General features: G+C 42.7%; 1 protein-coding gene across 3 annotated transcripts in view; it reads right to left on the bottom strand.

The window, feature by feature from the left end:
* gaa2 (alpha glucosidase 2) overlaps positions 1–16,525 on the bottom strand; it is a 77,405-nt gene that overhangs the window by 28,133 nt on the left and 32,747 nt on the right. For all 3 annotated transcript variants that reach the window (XM_060840784.1, XM_060840782.1, XM_060840783.1), the window contains exons 5-8: positions 13,240–13,336; positions 12,207–12,326; positions 1,978–2,096; positions 402–533 (exon numbers count right to left, since the gene is read on the bottom strand). In XM_060840784.1, coding sequence (XP_060696767.1) covers positions 402–533; positions 1,978–2,096; positions 12,207–12,326; positions 13,240–13,336 — 468 coding nt within the window. The remainder of the gene's footprint in view (positions 1–401; positions 534–1,977; positions 2,097–12,206; positions 12,327–13,239; positions 13,337–16,525) is intronic.

Genomic DNA, 16,525 nt, shown 5'->3' with positions numbered 1-16,525 from the left:
CATGGTAACAGTTGGTATCTCCTTACAATCTCAAGGGTGTGATTAACCTTTAAAACATTTAATACAACAGGGGGCTTCTTGTTTCTGGGTGAAGGGTACCAATTTTATCAAATATCTTTTGGGTCATAGTTGTTACTGACATCTATTGTCTCACCAGCTGACCTGAGGGGGTAACAGTCTCACATCCACACTGCTGTTAAGGACATAATTCCCGAATTTTGACCCAATGACAGGGAAGGGACAGTAATATTGTTCCAACTCAGATGGTGTGTGATGCGGAGGGGACACACAGTTGGTGGTGTTGTTATGCATCTTGCTCCCCTTGTTAACCGACATATGAACCTGAAATCCCACGATGCCGCCGCGGTATTCTGTGGGTTACATTGGCTGCTGGTAATTACCACAATCATGACATATTGCTGTCCATGGGAGTGCAGGTCTGCAACCATCTGAGGAAGGGTGGCAAAGTTCTGAGGGTCAAAGGTGAAATCCCGAAAATCAATCATGTAATCAATATCATTCCACTGAGCATCCTGTAGGAAAAGGGAAAGGAGTCTGGTTTATGAGAAACATCAGTTCCAGCAAACAGTTCAATTCAAATGCAGCTCAAACAGCTCCGTAATTATTGACTCCAGCAAAACACCTACCCCGCAGACACTCCACGACTGCAGCCAATTCGCCCAAATCCAGGTTCCAAACCCAACAAAGTGAAACACACCTTCCACCCGACATAATGTGCCCCTCGCCCAGAGTAGCACACTTCCCACCCTACATAATGTGCCTCTCGCCCAGAGCAACACTGCTCCCACCCCATATAATGTGCCCCTCGGCCAGGGTAACATGCCTCCCACCCCACATAATGTGCCTTTCGCCAAGAGTAACACCCCTCCCACCCCACATAATGTGCCCCTTGCCAAGGGTAACACACTTCCCACGCCATCTAATGTGCCTCTCGCCCAGGTTAACACATCTCCCAAGCCACATAATGTGCATCTAGCCCAGAGTAACACCACTCGCACCCCACATAATGTGCCACTCGCCCAGAGAAGCACCCCTCCCACCCCACATAATGTGCCTCTCATCCAGATTAACACCCCTCCCACCCACATAATGGACCTCTCGCCCAGGGTAACACCCCTCCCACCCCAGATAATGTGCCTCTTGCCCAGGGTAACACCCCTCCCACCCCACATACTGTGCCTCTCACCTAGGTAACTCCCTTCCCACACCCATAATGTGCCTCTAGCCCAGGGCAACTCCCCTCCCACTCCATATAATGTGCCTCTCGCCCAGAATAAAACATCTCCCACCCCACATAATGTGCCTCTCACCTAGGTAACACCCTCCCACCCCACATAATGTGCCTCTAGCCCAGGGTAACTCCCTTCCAACCCAACATAATGTGCCTCTCGCTCAGGGCAACACTGCTCCCACTCCACATAATGTGCCCTTTGTCCAGGATAACATGCCTCCCACTCGATATAATGTGCCCCTCCCCAGAGTAACACCTCTCCCACCTCACATAATGAGCTTCTCGCCCAGAGTAACACCCCTCCTACCCCACATAATGAGCCTCTCATCCACAGTAACCCCACCCCTCCCACCCTACATAATGTGCCTCTCGCCCAGAGTAACACCCTTCCACCCCACCTAATGTACCTCTCGCCCAGAGTAATATCCCTCCCAGCCCACATAATGTGCCTCTCGCCCAGAGTAACACCCCTCCCACCCCACATAATGTGCTTCTCCCCAGGGTAACACTCCTCCCACCCCATATAATGTGCTTCGTGCCCAGAGTAACAACGCTTCCACCCCACATTATGTGCCTCTCACCTAGGTAACTCTCTTCCCAACCCACATAATGTGCCTCTAGCCCAAGGTAACTCCCCTCCCACCCCACACAATTGCCGCCCACCCCTAACCACACATTGCCTGTCAATCTGACAAGTGGTAAGTAAAGAACTTAATTTCATGAACCTGGGGTATGCCAGCTTTTCTCATCTGCTTCACTATCTCCCAAGTGGTGTTACTTGACCCGTATCCCCAGCGGCAGAGATGGAATCCAAGGCCCCAAGCAGGCACCATCGCTGGCATACCTGCCAACACACAAAACAATCCAATGGAGGCAGTTAGTTAACCAAATAAATAGCAACACATCAACAGGACAACACAAACATTCAGAAAGAGAAAATAACAGTTAAAACCAAGACAATAGCACACAGCTACAAAGGGGTGAAGGAATGGTCAAGACTGATACAGAAAAGCAATTATTCAAATAATACATTGCCTGTACTTTGAGATGGTCTCCACGAAAGACTGAGAGATAAAACCTCTGCAATCATTCACAAGACAATTGACAAGAAGAGAAGCAGAAGAGAAAATAAGTAACATTTTGACAGTGCCTCACATGCTCAGGACATTCCAAAGAATTTACAACAAATAAAGTAGCTGTGAAGCATCAGGTGGAATCTTCCAGACCCCTAAATGACAAGGCCCATGGTTAGACAGTTGAGAAAATAGGGAGAGATGTCACATGAGGACCTTCTCAACATCGACAGCCAAATGTCTCGTTTTCCAAGGAAGTGCTGAACGATGAGCTGAGATTCTCATTAGTAAGTGACAATAGGCCTATTTGCACGCATTATCACTCATTAAGAGCCTCATTATTCAGGGTGTAAGTTTGGTTGCTGAACTGGAAGGTTTGTTTTCAGGCGTTTCATCACCATGCTAGGTAACATCATCAGTCATCCTCTGATGAAGCAGTAGTGTTCTGTCCCGCTTTCTGTTTGTGTGTCACGGTCTGTTAAGGTGCATGATATCATTAACGAAAATGATATCAGGGGTTGGGGGGGGCGGGGGGGGAAACAGTGGTGGGGAGAGGAATTTCCTTTACACCATTGTATCTGCCGGGTCCTCCAGGACCCTGCCACAAAGTGCAACACTAAATGTTTCTTACCTGCCATATATGGGGCAATTGACCTGAACCGTGCAGAGCTTCACCAGACTGTTAGTATTTGGCTGGGTTCACAAAAGCCTTTGAAAGATGGCATTAGCACTTGGAATGCTGGGACGCCATGGCAGTAGTGAGTACTTCCCCCAATGGGGAGTGGGAGAATAGGTTGGGTATGCCACCATAAGGGCAAGGTTCATATTGAATGAAGTAAGGTTAGTTTGATAGTGTGTGAAAACCTGTGAGGCCTGGCCAACAGAAGCCCAACCTGAAACGGAATAAAAATGGCACTTCACTAAAACCAGAAATCTGCCTATTGTTACTGAAATCAGAAATCTGCCCATTGTTACTAGTCTAATGCAGGAAATGGAAAAGAGGCAGGTCACAATCATTGGTTTCTTCAAAAGAATGGTATAAGTCTAAACCTCCTTCATCTGTGCCAAGCTTTACAATATTTTTGTGGACTTTTACGAAAAATGCGACAACATGCTCATTGTCTGCTAACACAAATAGTCTGCATACAATGTGCACTGTCATGCACTTTGATAGAACACTTCCTGTAATTTTTCTCTGCAACATTACTTCGCAATCATACATTATCCTAATTTGAATACATTTTCAGTTCTGCGTTTTATTCTACCACTTGGCATTTAATGATTCCTAACATATGATTCACTGAAAACTCTTTCTTCCCCTTTCTCAAGAGCTACAGTAGATCAAGGTCACCATAGGTGTTAAGAAATAGGAATTAGATAGGCCATTTGGCCTTAAATCTGCTCCACCACAGAACAAGACCATGACGTTTATTTTATGTCAATTCCATCTTTCCATACGATTCCCAAGCCCTAATTCCCCCAGTATCCAAAAATGTATCATTCTCTATCTCAGATATAATCAATGATGGAGTATCCACAATTCTCTGAGGTAAAGAATTCCAAAAATTCACAACACTTTGACTAAAGTCTTAATTCTCCTCATTTCTGTTGGAAATAACTTTTTGGAGTCTATGACTTTCATCTTCTAGATTCTCCAATAAAGGAAAGCATATTGTTAGTTGCCACCCTGTCAAAGCATGGGTTTCAATTAGATCACCTTCCATTCTTCTAAACTCCAGGAAATAAAAAAAACCCACTCAATCTCTCCCCTGAGGGCAATCCCCTCAACCCCAAAATTGGCCTTGTGAATCTTCCTTGTTTACCCTCTGGGGCAAGTATATTCTTGATGAAGGGCTCTGGCCCGAAACGTCGAATTTCCTGTTCCTTGGATGCTGCCTAACCTGCTGTGCTTTAACCAGCAACACATTTTCAGCTCTGATCTCCAGCATCTGCAGACCTCACTTTTTACTCAAGTATATTCTTCCTCAGGTAAGAAGACCAAAGCTGCACATTGGATTGCTCGCGCAATCTCTCCTATGCCCATTATAATTGTAGTAAAACTTCCCTACTCAAACTCCTGTATCTTTGTGACTGAAGCTGACATATTATGTTTCCTTCCTAATTGTTTGTTGCACCTGCATGTTAACACTGTGATTCATGTGTAAGAACTTAAGTGCAAATATTCTCAATTTTCCTACTCTACAGGCTAGTTTCACGTTTTGTCATGTTGCATTCTATTTATGTTTTTTTACACATTCAATCTGTTTATAACTCACTGCAGCATCTTTCTTACAGACTACAAGTTACAGGAGCCAAGATAGGCCATTTGGAACATTGATTGGTGTTCTGCCATTTGATCAAGGCTGATATATTTCTCAACCCCATCCTCCTGCCTTCTCTATGTAACCTTTGATTGCTTTAAATATCGCTATCTTAACTACACTCAATGTCAGAGTCATAGAGATGGATAGCATGGAAATAGTACCTTTGGTTCAACTCGTTCATGTCAACCAGATGTCTGAAATTAATCTAGTCCGGTATGACAGCTCTTGACCTATATCTCTCTGAACCTTTCCAGTTTATATGCCCATCCAGATGATTTTTAAATGTTGTTATTTTACCAGCCTCCACCACTTTTTCTAGCAGCACATTCCAAACACGTACTAGCCTCTGCTTGAAAACATTGCCCCTTAGGTCCCTTTTAAATCTTACTGCTCTCACCCTAAACCTATGCCTTCTAGTTCTGGACTCCCCCACCCTGGGGAAAAGACTCTGTCTATTTATCCTACCCCTCATGATTTTATGTCTTAGCCCTCCACAGTCCTTTTCTGCAATAAATGCCACAGATTCGCCACCCTTTGGCTGAAGAAATTCCTCCTCATCTTAGTTCTAAAGGGTCATCCCCTCACCCTAAGGCTGAGCTCTCAGTTCAGAGTGTCTCCTACTAGTCTTCTAGGAAATATTTTAGATTAGATTACTTAGATTAGATTAGATTAGATTACTTACAGTGTGGAAACAGGCCCTTCGGCCCAACAAGTCCACACCGACCCGCCGAAACGCAACCCACCCATACCCCTACATTTACCCCTTACCTAACACTACGGGCAATTTACCATGGCCAATTCACCTGACCCGCACATCTTTGGACTGTGGGAGGAAACCGGAGCACCCGGAGGAAACCCACGCAGACACGGGGAGAACATGCAAACTCCACACAGTCAGTCGCCTGAGGCGGGAATTGAACACAGGTCTCTGGCGCTGTGAGGCAGCAGTGCTAACCACTGTGCCACCGTGCCGCCCACATCCACATCCACTCAATCCAGGTCTCTCAGTATTTAGTAAATTTCAATCAGATCTCCTCATTTGTCTAAACTCCATCGAGTACAGACCCAGAGTCCTCAACTATTATTAACATGACAAGCCCATCATTTCCAAGACCATGCTTGTGAACCTCCCCAGACTCCTTCCAATGCTGCCACATCCTTCCTTAGATACAGGACCCAAATCTACTCACAATATTCCAAATGCACTCTTATACAGCCTCATCAGTACAAGTCTGCTCCTGAATTCTAGCCCTTTCAAAATGCATTCTAACATTACTTTTGCCTTCCTAATTGCCAACTGAAAGTACACATTATTCTTAAGAGAACCCTGAATGAGAACTCCTGAGTCCCTTTGAGCTACAGATCTCCAATGCTTTCCCCTCCATTTACAAAACAGTCTATTCCTCTACCCTTCCTGTCAAAATGCAGGATTTCACACAATGCACCCACTCTCCTAGTCTGTTCAAGTCCTTCTGCAGTCTCCCCACCTCCTCAATACTATCTGTCCCTTCACATATCTGTGGGTCATCCATAAGCTTAGCAACGATGCCCTCAGATCCTTTGTCCAAATCATTGATGTATAACGTGAATACTTGTGATCCCAACACAGACCCTTGTAAAGCACCATGAGTCACCAGCTCCCATCCTAAAGCAAGAGTCTTTTATCCTCCATTCTCTGTTTATGCCAGTCACCCAATCCTCTATCCATGCCAGGACCTTGCCCCTAACACCATGGGCTCTTTCCTTATTTCGCAGCCCTCTGTGTGTCACTTTGTCAAAGACTTTCTGGAGACCCAAATAGGTCATATCCACTTGCTCTCCATTGTCTAACTTGCTCGTTACATCCTCAAAGGAATTCTAACAGATTGTCAGGAATGACTTCTGCTTCATGAAGCAGCTGGCTCTCTCCTATGTTACCATGCATTTCAAAGTACTCTGCAATCTCATCTCTAATACCAGACTCTAAAATCTTAATAAAGAAGATCAGGCTAACTGGTCTATAATTTCCCAACTTCTGTCTCCCTCCCTTTTTCTACAGGGGTGCAGCATTAGCCATTTTCCACTCCTCTGGGACCATTTCTGACTCCAATGATTCCTGAAAGAATATCAATGCCTCCACAATCTCCTCAGCTATCTCCTTCAGAACTCTGGGCTATAAACCACCTGATCTGGGTGACTTAACCACCTTCAGACCTTACAGCTTCCCCAGTACCTTCTCCTTAGTGATGGCCACTTCACTCATTCCTGCATCTTCTTTTATGCTACTCGATAGCTTACCCTTATATATCATCTTCTCTCCTCTTATTGCTTATCTACTTGTCTTCTGCTGGTTTTAAAGGCTTCCCGATCTCCTGGCTCCTTGCTCATCCTCACTACATTACATGCTTTTATTTTTTTGTGTGTTGCCCCTGACTTTTATTTTCAGTCATGTTACCTTGTCTTCCCCTTAGCGTGTTTCTTCTTACTTGGGATAAATTTCTGCTGTTCCTCTCGAATTACCCTAGAAACTTCTGCCAGTGCTATTCTACACCGGTAGGACCGGTTCTGGGGAAGGTGGGACTATTACAAAGTGGACAGTCTACACCTGAACCAGACCGGAACCAATGTCCTTGGGGGAGTTTTTGCTACTGCTGCTGGTGAGGCTTTAAACTAATATGGCAGGGGGCTGGGAACCAGAAGAGAAAACAAGTAGGCAGTGAGGTGGAGACTGGAGACTGTAAGAATTATGAAGATAGCATTAATAAAGGAAAGAGTAGGCAGAGAGCAGATGAGTGCAAAGAAACTGGTGGCATGAAATGCATCTACTTTAATGCAAGGAGCGTAGTGTGTGAGGTAGATGAACTTAGGGCTTGGCTTGGTGCCTGGGAATATGATGTTATTGCAATCACAGAGACTTGGTTGAAGAAAGGGCATGATGATTGGCAATTAAATGTTCCAGGATATTAGACACTTCAAATAGGACAGGGAGGGGTTGTGGAATTGCATTGCTGGTCAAGGACGATATCACGGCTGTGCTAAAGGAGCACACGATGGAGGTCTTGGGTAGTGAGGCATTATGGGTGGAGCTGAGAAAGAAGAAGGGTGCAGTTACACTGTTGGGGCTGTATTACAGGCCTCCCAACAGTGAGGGAGAGGTAGAAGAACAAATAGGTAAACAGATTATGGAAAGATGTAGAGGCAATAGGGTAGTGGTGATAGGAGATTTTAATTTTCTCAACATTGACTCGGATACACTTAACGTCAGAGGTCTGGATGGAGTAGAATTTGTAAGAAGCATCCAGGAGAGTTTTCTAGAGCGACGAGGGAAGGGGCCATATTGTGCCTGGTACCGGGGAACAAGCCAGGATAGGTGGTCGAAGTTGCGGTGGGAGATTTCTTTGGGAAGAGTGACCGCAATTCTGTAGGTTTTAGAGTACTCATAGATAAAGAAGAGAGCGGCCCTAAGGGAAGAGAACTAAACTGGGCCGAGGCTAATTATATCAAAATTCGACAGGAGCTCGGAAATGTGGATTGCACAGCTATTTGAAGGGAAGTCCACATTTGAGATGTGGGAGGTTTTCAAAGGTAGATTAAAGATCATGCAGGATAGGCATATCCAGTTGAAGGCAAAGAATAGGATGGGCAAGATTCGTGAACCATGGATGACAGGAGAAATTGTACGACTAGCCAAGAGGAAAAGGGAAGCATACATAAGGTCTAGGCAGCTAAGAACAGCACGGGCCATGGATGAATATCAGAAGAGTAGGACAAGTCTTAAACGAGGAATCAAGCAGGCTAAAAGGGGTCATGAAATACCTTTAGCGAGCAGAATTAAGGAGAATCCCAAAGCATTTTATTCTGAATGATTACTTTGCATCAGCGTTCACTGAGGAGAGGAACATGATGAATGTTGAGATTAGAGATAAAAGTTTGATTACTCTGGATCACGTTGACATGAGTTGGGAAGATGTGTTGGGTAGGCTAGAGGTTATTGAGGTGGACAAATCGCCAGGTTGGATGGGATCTATCCCAGTTTGCTGAGGGAGGCGAGAGAGGAAATAGCGGGGCCCTGACAGATATCTTTGTGCCATCCTTAAATACAGGTGAGGTGCCGGAGGACTGGAGGGTGCTCATGATGTCCCCCTGTACAAAAAGGGTAGTAGGGATATTCTGGGTAACTACAGACCACTGAGCCTGACGTCGGTGTTGGGAAAGTTGCTGGAGAAGGTACTGAGGAATAGGATCCATTTATGTTTAGAAAAGAATGGGCTTATCAGTGATAGGCAACATGGTTTTGTGCAGAGGAGATCATGCCTTATCAACTTAATAGAGTTCTTCAAGGAAGTGACCAAGTTGATAGATGAAGGAAGGGTTATTGATGTCATATACATGGACTTTAGTAAGGCATTTGATAAGGTTCCCCATGGTAGACTAATGGAGAAAGTAAAGTCACATGGTGTGCAGGGTGTTCTAGCTAGGTGGATGAAGAACTGGTTGAGCAACAGGAGACAGAGAGTAGTAGTTGAAGGGAGTTTCTTGAAATGGAGAAAGGTGACCTGTGGTGTTCCACAGGGGTCAGTATTTGGGCCACTGTTGTTTGTGATATACATAAATGATCTGGAAGACAGCACTGTTGGTATGATCAGCAAGTTTGCAGATGGCACGAAGATTGGTGGAGTAGCAGAAAGCATAAGGGACTGTCAGAGAGTACAGGAGGATGTAGATAGACTGGAGAGTTGGGCGGAAAAGTGACAGATGGTTTTCAATCCAGACAAATGTGAGGTGGTGCATTTAGGCAAGACTAATTCTAGAGCGAATTATACAATGAATTGAAGAGACTTGGGAAAAGTTGATGGGCAGAGAGATCTGGGAGTGCAGGTCCATTGTACCCTGAAGGTTGCTGCACAGGTGGATAGAGTGGTCAAGAAGGCATATGGTATGCTTGCCTTCATTGGACGGGATATTGAGTATAAGAGCTGGCAGGTCATGTTAAAATTGTACAAGATATTGGTTCGGCTGCATTTAAAATACTGTGTACAGTTCTGGTCGCCACATTACCAAAAAGATGTGGATGCTTTGGAGAGGGTGCAGAGAAGGTTTCTGGTATGGAAGGTGCTCGCTATGAAGAGAGGTTGAGTAGGTTAGGCTTATTTTCATTAGAAAAAAGGAGATTGAGGGGGGCACCTGATTGAGGTTTACAAAATCATGAAGGGTATAGACAGGGTGGATAGAGACAAACTTTTTCCCAGGGTGAAGGATTCAATAACAAGAGGTCACACTTTCAAGGCGAGAGGTAGAAAGTTTAAGGGGGATACACGTGGCATGTACTTCACACAGAGGGTGATGGGCATTTGGAACGTGTTGCCAGCAGAGGTGGTAGAGGCAGGCACGGTAGATTCATTTAAGATGCGTCTGGACAGATGCACGAGTAGGTGGGGAGCAGAGGGATACAAATGCTTAGGAATTGACTGACAGGTTTAGACAGTACATTTGGATCGGCTCAGGCTTGGAGGGCCGAAGGGCCTGTTCCTGGGCTGTAAATTTTCTTTGTTCTTTGTACAGTTTCTCTTAACTTTATAACTTAGCAAGTTTGGATATATTATTTTGGGTTCCCTTCATGTATGTCCTTCATTTAATTTGTAAATAGCTGAGACCCGAATGTTGATTCTCGAAGGGTCCCATTTGTTGTAGGTTGGCAACCAGAAAACGTCCCATTCATTCCTTCACTTCATTTATCACCCTTCAAACCATGATAATATACTCTTCCCAATCTCACTCGTCTTATTGTATTTAACAATCTCTTGTGTGACACCTTATTAAATGCTTGCTTTTAAAATCAAAGTACTTTGCATTCAACCTGTTCCCCCTTAACCATCTTACATGTGATATCCTCAAAAGCACTAATGGATTTTTATAAACATGTTTTCCTTCACATAAATTCAAGTTGACTTTAATTATACTTCGAAAAGAGTGCAAAAGTGTAAGAAATGTAAAAACAAGGTGTAAAAGTGGATACCACAACTTTATAAACAGTGGTGCTTATAATTGGGACCATTTCTACTTCCTACATCCATAACTTTTACCTTTTCTGAGCTGCACAGAAAAAATGTTGTGCTGTTAAGCTCTAAGAATGCAACAAATTTAACTTTGCCAGTCAAACAAATCCAGGGTATTAGAATTTAAAATGTTACTAAAAAGACCATTTGGCCCATTGTGCTTATACTGGCTCTTTGAACAAACCATCCCTGCCTACAATTACAGTCAAGTTTGTTAATATAGCTCAACATGAAATTGCACATTCTTTGGATTCCCATCAACAGCATCAATTGAAACTGACCTGAAGTGGCAATTCCACAAACATCCCAACAGTAACTAACTCAGATAATTTGATAACAAATGGACATTGTTGTCTCAAAGGGAAAGACCAGGTAAGTACAGCTGAACTAGTACTATTGTATGAATCATTCTGAGTTTAACAGTATAGAGTCCTGTCATAATATATCGTCACACCATTCCAATTAGTCAGCAATGCCACATATTTGCTTTTATGTATAAATATAGACACCTGATTATGAGCTCATTTTTTCTTTTCACAGAATCACACAAGTCTCATGGCGCAGCAGGAGGCTATTTAGCTCATCGTTCCTGTATCTTTTCTTTCACACCTTGCACATAATTTCTACCCAAATAACTGTTCAAAGCTCTCTTGAATGTTTCAACTTAACATGCCTCCACCACATTTATAGGTTGTACATTCCATTCTCTTACTCTCGTTGCATGATCACATTTGCTCCTTTTTCAAATCACTTTAAATCCTTGTCCTCCCATTCTTGTTCCTTTTACAAGCAGCAAGTTTCCTCTTGTCTACTCTATTCCATGTACTGACGCTTTTGACAGCCTCCATCAGATCTGCTCTTAGCCTTCTTCTCCTCGTGGAAAACAGTCCTAACTTCTTGTATCTACTCTCATCCTTGAAATTCCTCATCCCCGGAACAATTCCTCTAAATCGCTTCAGAGCTCTCTCCAATGCATTCACATCTTTCACAAATGGTAGTGTCCAAAACTGTAAACAATAGTCAGCTGAAGTCTCACAAGTATCTTATACAAGTTAATATGTACTTATTATTAATATGTACTCCAATTGTCCTGACACCTTCAATGACCTGTGCACATGTACACCATGTCCCTCTGCTCTTGCACTCCTTTAGAATTGTACCCCATTATCATTTTATTGTCATTCAATGTCCTTCTAAACAAAATACATCACCTCACACTTCTCTGCGTTGAACCTCATTTGCAACCTATCAGCCCACTCCATTAACCTTTTTGTCCTTTTGAAGTTCTAACTGCCCTCATTGCAATTTAAAATTCTTCCAAGTTCTGTGTCATCTGCAATATTTGAAACAATTCGCTACAAACCAAGATCAAGATCATTAATATGTATCAAGAAAGCAAGGGTCTCAATACTGATCCCTTGGGAACTCCACTATAAACCCTTCTCCAGCTCAGAAAATATCCATTGACCAATAACTATCTGTTTCCTATCACTCAGCAAATCTTGTATGCTCTGAAACTTACCGATGACCTCTAGGTACTGTTGGATGACTGAATTAGGGTCAGGGCCCATGAATATGTAGAAGTCAAGAATCCCTCCAATAGTTCTCCAGGTCAGGGCAGGAGCAGGCTGGAGGACCACATCTGCATCAGGAAGAAAGATTTTTAATGGCAGTCCTGTTCATTAAATGCTTTTAATGCTCAATTCTTTTCTCCTTCACTTCCTAGTTGACATTCTAAATCCATATCGGAACAGCACTTGCCTCCTTTTGTTTGACAGTTGAGTTTTCCAGTTTCTGATCTCCACACACATTAATCACAGTATTGTTTTCCCCATGACTGTCTGAATTGGTCAAAGTGGGTTTTGGAGCAACTTGAGATAATATTCACTTCTAATCATTCCAGTCTCTGGTCTCTGCACATTTCTATAGTGAAATGCTGAGGGTCTTAGTGCATTTCAGTATCACAATCAAACCCTGCTCCATCTTCCTACTGACATGTGATTATTTGTCAACCAAGCACACCTCCAAAACAAACATGCATAATGCAAATATTACTGAAACCTTACCACCAAAACTCAGGTACGCATCATATCACGAAGACTTGGACTTTTGATGCTGCGTGTTGGATATTTGATCTAAGTCAATACTCAACATCTCACTGCCAAAGCTTAAACTAAATATCCAACACTTCAAGACCAAAACCATAACCAATCATCTAACTTGTCAACTACAACTCATTTAATGCTCTTCTCTCGGAGTCAGATGGCTGTGGGTTCAATCCCAACTCCCAGGATACATATTTCAGTGTAGTAACTGAGGAACTGCGATTCAACACAAATAAAAAGGCTTGTGAAATTACCAGATTACCAATGTAATAATTAATAACAGTGTGAAAAATATTAATGTATGAGCTGTAGATTCCCATAAATACCTCACAATAAATATCACACCATAAACATCTCACTCAGCTGGTTGAAAAAAATCTCTCAATTAGAAATTGAGTTAATTGACTTGCTCATAATGCTTTATTTCCTCCCAGAAACTCTTGTGCTTACCCATTGCATTGCTGTTGAGGAGGAAAACACCATGTGACATTCCATCGGGCTCCAGAGACAGGTAAAAGGGGTGGACCCCATAGAGGTTAACAAACTCCTGTAACACAAGAACCAAGCAGTTTTTTAGAATAAAGAATCACATCACACACTCCAACAGCTCTGGCTGATGGGAATAAGGTTAGAAGCAGTTTGCATGCAGTGGAATTAGTCAACATTAGGATTAACTGGTATCCATATAACTATATAAGTAGATGGCGGTGCATTGGTAATGTCACTGAATGAGTAATCCAGAGGTCCAATTTAACTATCCTTGACTATTGTAAAAACCCATCTGGTTCATTAATGTTTTTTAGGGAAGGAAATCTGCCATCCCTCACTGGACTGGCCAGCACGTGGCTCTGGACCAAGAGCAATGTGCTTGACTCTTAACCGCTTTCAGAAATGACCCAGCGAACCTATCTTTTCAGAAGCAATTGGGGATGCGCAACAAATGCTGGCCTTACAGCAATATTCACACCCCATGGAAGATTAAAGGATAAAAATAGCAATAAAACATTCCCTAAGATGGGTTAATATCTTCCTGGGGAGGTTTGCTGTTAGAAAGGATTTAAATGAGCTTGTCAGGGGAATGGAACCTAAGAGGGAATTAAGAGAGTATAAAAACAAAATTGATTATGGGAAATGAAATACAAAAGCAGCAAAAAAAAATCCAACTAGGGTCAAATTACAGAAAAGTGTTAAAAAGATAAGATTAAAAGAGTTTTATCTGAATGCATGTGGCACTTTCGCAAGACAGGTGAATTGATAGCACTAGGAGAAATAAAGGGCATGATCTAATTGCCACAATGGAGATGTGGCTGGAACTGAGTATTTAAGGATGTGCAACATTTCAGAGAGTAAAGCAAAAAGGAAATGTAGGTGGGGTAGTGCTGATAATAAATGACACCATCGGTGTATTACGAAAAGAGGATCTCTGCTCAGTAGAATAAGATGTAGAATCTGTTTGGGTAAAATCAAGAAACAGCAGGGGATAGCAAACATTGGTCAGAGTAGTTTATAAACCACCCCACAGTGGTGGTAATGTAGGGCATTGAGAGCACTTGAATATAAAAGCAGGGATGTACTTCTGAACTCTAAGGCTCTGGTCAGACCACATTTGGAGTATTGTGCACAGTTTTGGGCCCCATGTCTCAGGAAGGATGTACTCACCCTGGAGCGTGTTCAGAGGAGGTTCATGAGAATGGTCCCAGGAATGAAAAGCTTAACATGTGAGGAATGTTTGAGTACTCTAGGTCTATTCTCAATGGAGTCTAGAAGGTTGGTGTGTGTGTGTGTGTGTGTGTGTGTGTGTGTGTGTGTGTGTGTGTAGGGAATCTAATTGAAACTTACAGAATACTGAATGGCCTAAACAGAGTGAATGTTGGGAACATGTTTCCCCCTTTTCATTGTTAGGAGAGACTAAGACCCAAGTACACAAGTACACAGCTTTAAGTAAAAGGGAAGATCTTTTAGAATGGAGATAAGGAAAAACTTTTTCAGCCATAGCATGTAATATGGTGAACCTATAGAAGGCTGTGGACGCCAGATCATTGAGTATTTTTAAGACAGAGATAGATAGCTTCTTGATTGCCAAGGGGTTTCAGGAGTTATGGGGAGAAAGCGAGAGAATGGGGTTGAGAAACTTATCAGCCATGATTGAATGGCCTAACTTCTGCTCCTATGTCTTATGGTCTTATGGTATGTTGTAAATCAGAAAATCAGATATGCATGCAGCAAGAGGAGTCCAGTAAGCATGAGTGACTTCAAGCTAGACTGGGTAAGTGTAATGAGCACCAATGCTGTAGAGAAAGAATTCCTGGAAGGTGTTCAAGATAGTTTTCTGAAACAATATGTTGAGGAAACAACTAGGCCACAGACTATTTTGGATTTAGCATTATGCAGTGAGAAAGGGATAGTTAATAATCCTGTTGGACAGAACCTTTGGAGAATAGTATGACAGAAGTTTTCGAAACATTTGAAAAAGATGTTGTTCAGTCTGAAATTAAGTCTTTAATCTCAACAAGGGCAACTATGAAAGTCTGAGAAGGAAGTTAACTGTGGTTAATAGGAAAAGTACATTATAAAGTATAATGGTACATATACCATGGTTAGTACTGAAAGAATTAATGCTTGGTTTTCAAAAAAAAACATACTACCTTTTTTAGGACAAATATATTGAACTGGAAAAGCAAAAGAGCCATGGCTAACAAGGAAAGATAAGTTAGTACTATATGAAAGGAGGAGGATAATAAAGTTGTTAAAAAATACTTATAAGCCTGAGGATTGGGGAAATATTAGAATGCAGCAAAGAAAGTGAAAACAGAATATGAATGTAAAATAGCAAAGAAACGACATAAAAATGAAAAGGAAAAGATTAGCAAGTCAAATATTGTTCTATTACAGATCGAGACAGGTGAAGTTACAGGTAGAGAAGCTAAATAAGTGTATTGGCCCAGATAGTCTGATGATTAGACAGTTGCTGGAGCAATGCAGAGTCAAGACCCTGCAGAATCCCACATGTAGCAGACTGCCTTGGAATTATCAGAGAATTGTCATTTTCTGATGGGCAATTCCCATGTCTAGAACCCACCACAAGAATCTATCAAAGGTGGACAGTTCAAAAGGTTCCACTTAAACTGAATAATTAATTATGCAAGTAAAAAGACAAGTAAAAACCTAGTCTAATTCCTATGTTAATTATTAAGCTGCCCCCCCCCCCTCCATTACACCTCCGCCAGACCCATTGCACTCAACACAATTCCATCATTATACTTGCCTGCCCTGACAGTCCCCAGGCCTGTGGCCTGAAACCCAGAGACTGACCTTGCACTTTCCACCAGTTCTTACCTCCCCTTCCATTGTTTTTGCTACCAGCTTTGATATCCCTACCTCTACCATTGCCAGCCCTGACTCATCTACCACCCCCACCCCAACCTCGACAGATTTATAAAATCTTGAGGGGCATGGATAATGTGAAAAGCAAAGGGCTTTTTCCTTGGGTGGGGGAGTCCAAAACTAGGGGGTATATTTTTAAGTTAAGAGGAGAAAGATATAAATGGGACCTGAGGGGCAACCTTTTCACACAGAGGATGGTTCACATGTCAAATAATCTGCCAGAGGAAGTGGTCGACACAAGTTCAGGAACAACACTTAAAAGACATTTGGACAGGAACATGAATAGGAAAGGTTTAAAGGGATATTGGCCAAATGCAGGCAGTGGAACTAACTGAGCTTGGGAAACTTGGTC

This window comes from Hemiscyllium ocellatum, chromosome 20, assembly GCF_020745735.1.
Source record: "Hemiscyllium ocellatum isolate sHemOce1 chromosome 20, sHemOce1.pat.X.cur, whole genome shotgun sequence".
NCBI classification, from domain to species: Eukaryota; Metazoa; Chordata; class Chondrichthyes; order Orectolobiformes; family Hemiscylliidae; genus Hemiscyllium; species Hemiscyllium ocellatum.
The sequence above is the reverse complement of the archived record's forward strand: the minus strand, read 5'-3'. Positions and strand labels throughout refer to the sequence as shown.